The 7,558-nt window shown below is 43.8% G+C and overlaps 1 protein-coding gene across 1 annotated transcript in view; it reads left to right on the top strand.

Annotated features, from left to right (window-relative positions):
- The first annotated feature begins 4,928 nt into the window (after nucleotides 1-4,928).
- selenot1a (selenoprotein T, 1a) overlaps nucleotides 4,929-7,558 on the top strand; it is a 7,412-nt gene continuing 4,782 nt past the window's right edge. Inside the window, exons 1-2 of the mRNA XM_020595953.1 lie at nucleotides 4,929-5,143; nucleotides 6,719-6,829. Coding sequence (XP_020451609.1) covers nucleotides 5,004-5,143; nucleotides 6,719-6,829 — 251 coding nt within the window. The 5' untranslated portion in view covers nucleotides 4,929-5,003. The remainder of the gene's footprint in view (nucleotides 5,144-6,718; nucleotides 6,830-7,558) is intronic.

Raw genomic sequence — 7,558 nt, 5'->3', positions numbered from 1 at the left:
GGACCAGCTGCATCACCGTCTGGTATGGCAGCACTACTGCTATGGACCTCAAGCGCATGCAGACAGTGGTAAAGACTGCGGAGAAGATCGCCAGGATTCCACTGCCCGCTCTGCAGAGCATTTGTCACTGCAGGGTGAATAGGAAAGCTGCCTCCATCCTCAAAGATCCCACCCACCCCCAGCACGGACTGTTTGCCTCCCTACCCTCTGGCCGGAGGTTCAGAAGTGTGAAATTCCATCACTTTTTTTACACACCACATCCTCATTCTGTGCTGCTTTAATTTCTTCCAGACTTTTTTCTGTGGTTGGGAGACACCTCACCACACAGTCTACAAAGGCCTCCACCTCTTGCTCACGATGGAGATCTCCTACGGAGGACAGGTCCTGCACTGGAGCTCTGGACAGTGCATCCGCTGTGACGAGACTCTTCCCTGGAACGTGGACAATGTCGTATGAGAAACGTAGCAATCTCAGGCGAAAACTTAGGATCCTTGGCGGAAGGTCATCCAAGCCTCTTGTCCTCAGTAGAGGAACCAGGGGTTTATGGTCTGTCATCATTGTGAAGTGCAGGCCCATAAGATATGATGTGAGTCTTTCACATGCCCATGTTACTGCTAACCCTCTTTTTCGTTTTGCGCATAGCATTTTTTCGTGTCTGTTAGACCTCTAGAGATATATGTCACTGGTCGCCATAACCCATCTCTCTGTTTCTGTGTAAGTACCGCTCCGATACCATATGGTGAGGCATCCGCTGCAACTTTGGTGTCTGCTATGTTAGAGTATTGAGCCAGCACTTCTGCAGAGCTTAGTATCTCTTTTAGTCTCTTAAACGCTGTGTTTTGTGGTTCCTCCCATGTCCATTCATTTCTCTCTTTTAGGAGCTCCTTCAATGGCATGGTAATTGTGGCCAACTGAGGCCTGAACTTTGCGAGATAGTTGGCCATGCCCAATAGTCGCCTCACATCTTTACTGCACATTGGTTGTGGTAACTGCTGAATAGCCTTTACTTTGTTTGGGTCAGGCTCAATGCCTTTTGCTGAAACTTTGTGTCCCACGAACAGAATTTCCAACCTTGCAAACTCACATTTCTCGTTCAACACAAGACCTTCCTTTTGGAACCTCTGGAGCACCTGGTGTAATCTTTGACGGTCTCTGCCATACACCAAGACATCATCTGCGTGACAAACCACTCCCTCCAAATCCTCCAGCATTTGAGACATTCTCCTCTGAAAATGCTCTGACGCCGATGCTATGCCAGAGGGGAGTCTGTTGAATTGAAACCTCCCAAAAGGGATAATAAAGGTTGTGAGTGGACGCGATTCAGGTGTGAGAGGGATTTGCCAAAATCCAGAACGAGCATCGTGTTTTGTGAACACTTTAGCATTTTTCATCATAGCTAGTGTTTGGTCCACTCCTGGAAGAATATGGCGTTCTCTTTTCACTGCTGCATTCAGAGGTGTGAGGTCTACGCATGTTCTAGGGGGCTTGTTACTGGGTTTTGGGATGACAACTATACCTGAACACCATTCTGTAGGTTTAGTGACTTTAGAAATGACTCCCATCCCTTCCATTCTGTTCAACTCTGCTCGCACTGCTTCTCTGAGGGGGAGGGGAACCCTACGGGGGGCGGAAAGGGCAACAGGTGTTGCTCCCTGTTATAGTTCAATGTGATAGGGCTCTTTTAGCTTACCCAACCCTTGAAAAGCCTCAGGATATGCTGCTCTGTAATCTATCTCAGCTCCTATGACTGTGTCTACTCTGTACACTAGTCCCAATTCTTCACAGGCTGGTCTGTTTAGCAGAGGCTGTGTTAGCCCTGACACCAGGTAGATAATCTGTGATGTATTGCGTCCTTTTGCTACCAGATGCACCTTAAAACAGCCTATCACATTAAGTGGATAACTGCCCGGTCCCAACAATGTTTTTTTTTTGTTTCTGCAGCCTAACGTCTCGTTTTGATTTATATAGCTCTTCTGGGATGGACATAATGCCCACCCCCGTATCAAGCTTAAAATCAACCTTTTTCCCATTTAGCGCAACTCTTTCTACCCATGGTTCTGACTTCTCCGTTCCTATTTCCCCTAGAAACACAAACTCCTCGTTGTCCTTATCCTCCTGGTTTTTTATAACCTCTCTTATGGCTAGAGCTTCGCCTGTCCGGCAAACTACCGCAAAATGCCCTTTTTTTTTTTTACACTTTCTACATAGTACGTCTTTGGCTGGGCAGTCTTTCCACGAGTGTCTCTTCTTTCTCCCACAGTGACCACATCCTTGGTCACTGTACATCTCTGTCTTTTGTTCTTCCTTTGTCTGATGCCGTGTCTGTGTTTTTCCTTTTTTCTTGTTTGACATCATGGTGTCTATATCTGATGTTCCACTCTCTGCTGCACTGCTGTTTAGTATTGTTTGTTGCTTCTTCACTGTTTCACTCTGTCTTACTTTTTGTATGGCTTTTGTGAGCTTTAACTCTGCGTCCAGCTGTAGTTGTTCTGACAGTTTTTTGTCTTTTATTTCAACCATGATTCTGTCTCTTGTGAGTTCGTCCTTGAGCACTCCAAACCCACAACTTTCTGCAAGTTTGTGCACTGCTGTGACGAATGCGCCTGCGCTCTCACCTTCATGTTGTCGTCTGGAATTGAACTGCGCTCTTTAAAAATATTATATTGTGTTTTCCCACAAAATGCTGGTCAAGAGTCACCTTGACAGCTCCGTATTTCTTTTTATCTGCAGCAGTCATCAGCAGAACAGCCAAAACATCGTCAGCGGCATCTCCCATGGCATACAAAAGGGAATTCACCTAATATTCCTGCGGTTTTTCCTCTAGAGCTGTAGCAATACGAAACCTTTCAAATCGTTTGATCCATCTTGGCCACTCTGCAGGACATGAAAAGTTGAATGGCTCCGGTGAAGATATTTGTACCATCGTCGCCATTGCTGTAGCCAAATCCCCTGATGCTTCACCTTCAGGATCCAAATTTCCAGCTTCGTCGTCACTTTGCACTTCTCTAGCCGACATGTGCCAAGCAGGCCGTATGCTATCCAGCTCTCTTTTTGCCGGGCGAACCGCCATCGTCTATCTCTGCTGTGTGAACCTTCTTCCGTGTGATATGTACACCCAGCGGTACCTGGGAACACTATGGAGATTCGCTGTTCGCCACTTCTGACACCATGTACATATAATGATGACACAGGACTGTTTTCTACTTCTCAGTGCCACCTTCTTTATTTTTTTTTCCTTCACCCGCCCCCTGAGATACCTCTCCAGACACCAAGCATTATGGGAACAGTAGTCCAACCACTACAACAGTGGTGGGAGTTGTACTTGAAGTTCGATGTGTAGAGGGTGAAAAGAAAGGGGGAAAGCATTGTCCCCTGGGGTGCCCAAATGCTGTAGACCACCACGCCCGACACACAGTCTGACAAACTGAGGTCTGTTTGTGAAGTAGTTAATGGTCCATGGGGACAGGTGTTGGTCCACACCTGCCCCCTCCAACTTCCCCCTCAGCAGTGACGGCTGGATTGTGTTGAAAGCACTGGAGAAGTCAAAGAACATGACCCTCACCATGCTTTCGAGCACCGAGCTCACCTGGGCACGGAAGTGGCCGAGGACAACCCTCTCCATGGTCTTCATAAGGTGGGAGATCAGGGCAACGGGTCTGTAATGGTTTGGCTCATTAGGATGAGGTATTTTGGGAACCGGGACAACACAGGATGTCTTCCATAGGGCTGGTACTCTCTCCAGGCTAAGACTCAGGTTAAACATGTACAGGACCACCTCACTGAGCTGGTCTGCACACTTCGTGAGGACCCTGGGGCTGATGTGGTCAGGGCCTATGGCCTTCCTGGCCTTAATCCTCCTTAACTCCTTCCTGACCTGGTCTGCATTAAGGCGGAGGGACCTGGTGGGCGGTGACTGCTCAGGAGCTGTGGGATGTTGAGAAACCCCTGTGACAGTGGGACGAGGGGCAAGGTCTAGCTGAGGTGTGAGCAGCTGTGGCTGCAGGGAGAGAACTGACCTGGAGAAGTAAGTCGGGGGGCTGGCAGGGTGAGGGCTGAGGACTGGGTAGAGTCAAATCTATTAAAACACAGATTCAGTTCATTTGCCCAGGCCTTGTCCCTCACGACCTGGTGACCAGCTCTACTTCTACCATGACCAGAGATGTGAGACGTTGCTATTCTCCATGCTCTGCTCCAGCTTCTTCCTGTAGCTAGCCTTGCACCTCCGGATCATGTACTTTAGTTCCCATTGCACCCTGCTCGCCCCCTAAAGCACATCAGAGGGACAGCTCAGGTCAGCTGTTTTGGGGACAAGGTCAGAGAGGCCAGATTGAGATGGTTTGGACATGTGCAAAAGAGGATAGTGGTTATGTTGGTAGAAGGATGTTGGAGATGGAGCTGCCAGGCAAGAGGTCAAGAGGAAGGCCAAAGAGGAGATATATGGATGTGCTAAAAGAGGACATGAAGTTAATTGGGGTGAGAGTAGAGGATGCTGAGGATAGAGTTAAGTGGAAACAGATGATTCGCTGTGGCGACCCCTAACGGGAACAGCCGAAAGAAGAACAAGAAGAGCCACTAATTGCAGCTTATAAACCACTCATCAGAAATTGGTACAAAAAAAATGAGATTACTCCCCTCTTCTCAAAATGTAACATAAATGTCTACCACATATCAATACGGTGAAATAGTGTACTGCTTGTAAAATATCAGCAATAGAGATTATGAGAAATTAGTGCAGCCATTAAAATATAGAACGTTATAATAAATATGCAACTCAAAGTAAACATTAGGTAAATATGCCAGCACCAAAGTGTTTTATTATGAAAATCATCACAAAAATATATACATCATGCTGCAGGTCAGTTGATCAGCCAGAACAGTAGGTGGTGCCGGTTACGATTAAACTAAGGAAGGACCAACCACGAACGAACAAAACAGAAGAAGAACCACGGTCGAACTGTGCAAATTATCCTACTGACTGAGCAAGGAAGTAAACGCTGGGCAGGATGGCGATGAAGTGGCTGCGTTTTTCCTTCCTCGTCCTGGGGGTTTTGTCATTGTGCTGTGCCACATCTGGTGATAGCAACAGCATAAAGAAAATGAAGATGCAGTTTGCTACGGGACCACTTCTCAAATTTCAAATTTGGTAAGCAAGTGAGCGAAAATCTGGCGAGTCATGGCACGCTAGCTAGATAAACTCACCGGCTAACATCACCGTAGGCCGAAAACAAGCTAGCTAACAGGAGGTTGGTTTACATTCATGTGTTATATGGGATTGTGCGTTTAGGCCAGTTTTTACTCAGACACTGTTAAAAAACACGAGGTGGTTCTGGTTTAGGCAGTTCTCATGTCGAAAACATGCCCCCGCTTCCGCTGTCAAACCCGCGAGTCCAGTTGCAGTTGTAAACACATCGCTGGTTAACGTTAAGTTACATCATGTGTATTTGGATTGTAGAGGCAATGGGATTATTTCAGATCCCTGTGAAGTGTTCCTGTCTGTCTGGCATTACTGCATACAACTAAACATTGTTTTTGGTTTTCTAGTTAGTTCTGGAAAGTTAAAGATAATCGAAGTCACCTTAGTTACATCTAATTAATCGTCTTAACGCAAGTTTATCCGTACATGGTAGAAGCTGCACCTTTAGCTACTATAGGGACAAATGTAGCTTGGTTAACTAAAACTATTTAGAAAAAGTAGCTCAGAAATGTTCAAATTAACAATGCACACGTCATGCAGAATATAATACAAAACAGTCGTGTCAGCAAAAATGTCACTAGGTGAGTTTATTGTTGTTAACAAATCTGGGTTTTGTATTATCTGACTACAACTAAAACTGTAAATAAATTCACCTTTGCACCGATCTAAAAACAGGCCTGTCGTCTTATTTGTCTGGTTTGTAACATCTGATTTCTACAATCTTAACACCTCCTGTAAAACACTCTTCAATTTGCACCTTTTTAGATAATGCAGACACCTTGAACACTGCTCTACATAATGCTTTTTACTGCAACTGTCAGAACAGAATCCCACGTACACAACACGTGAGCAGTCTCCAACTGGCAGTCACCCTTGGCCCTGAAAATGCTGAAAAGCTACTCCCATGCAGCACGGTGAAATAAAAAAATCACTCCTTTTTGGCCCAAAACAGTTTGTGGTTTCATTATTTACCTAAACAAAAATTGGCAAAAAAGTAATTGAACTACTTGAATCATCATACAAATATGAACATAGCAAACTGATGCTAACTGTAGTTAAACTACTAGTTTAATTTCATGTTGTTTACTGCTCCCCAACACAAATACAGATATACAAAATGATTCACAGTAATACTTGTTTATCAGGGAGTTGTAGTAATATCGGTCACATGATATTTTTTTTTTAAAGGGTTTGTGCAAAGAAATGTGACTAGAGTAAACAAGAATAAGAAATAAATATTTTCATTGCAAATAGGTGCTTATGTGTACAGCAAACAGGGCAATGAAGCATTGATGTGCATAGTGTTAAATATGAGTAGCACTAACTTTAATTTGACATTGCTATTGCAATGTTACTCAATCAATAGGGACAATCCAAACAAATGGTCTGCAGAATATGTTCACATCTCAAGGCCACAGTCTAGCTTTTAGATCATCATGTTGTTGTGACTGTGTTTTGTTCCTGTTTGGTCTTGCTGCTGTGCACTGTGCGGATGCCTTTTTAACTGTGTTTATCTGCACACAGCATCTCCTGAGGGTACAAGCGGGTGTTTGAGGAGTACACGCAGGCCTTGTACCAGCGGTACCCAGACATCCGCATTGAAGGGGAGAACTATCTCCCTATGCCCATCTATCGGTAAGGCACAGATCATCTCCCATGTTACAGATGAATTAGGAATGTACATTAATTATTCAATTAGTCAAAAAGGTCAATATCATTGAATATTGAAGAAATCTTTTTTTTTTACTGTTGTAGCGAAGTGGAACTAATGTTGACTGAGGAAATGTAATGTTTGTGCAGTGTGGGGTTTCTTATGGTGGATTTGTCATTGGTGGTTTTATAGGTTTACATGAAAGTACTTGAAAATTGACATATATTTGGAACACAGGTCTCGATATTTCATTTGATTTGATTTGATTTATTCATTCAAGCATGTAAAACAGTTGATATGTCAACACATGTAATTTCACACATATCTAACAATAATAATCCAATATCAATTTACTTATACCTAGTACATGCTTGAACGGAGTAGGAAGAAGTTAGACTTATCTAGTCCTACCCCATGACATCATCTTACAACTTTTAAGTCCTAAGCAATATCTCTACATAAATAATTATCCTCTACACCACACAAGTAATATACTACAGAATTATTACAGGGTGTTAACATTCTACATAATTACATTCATAGATAATTATCTTCTACGCCACACAAGTAATATACTAAAGAATTATTACAGAGTATTAACATTCATACACCACACCCACAATGTTCCATCTGATTAATCATTAAACCTGTTCTTGCATGTATCTTGATTGACACATACCTTTATATTTATGTTTAAACTCATCAATTCTATT

The sequence above is a fragment of the Monopterus albus genome, unplaced genomic scaffold (genome assembly GCF_001952655.1).
Source record: "Monopterus albus unplaced genomic scaffold, M_albus_1.0 scaffold28.1, whole genome shotgun sequence".
NCBI classification, from domain to species: Eukaryota; Metazoa; Chordata; class Actinopteri; order Synbranchiformes; family Synbranchidae; genus Monopterus; species Monopterus albus.
The sequence above is the reverse complement of the archived record's forward strand: the minus strand, read 5'-3'. Positions and strand labels throughout refer to the sequence as shown.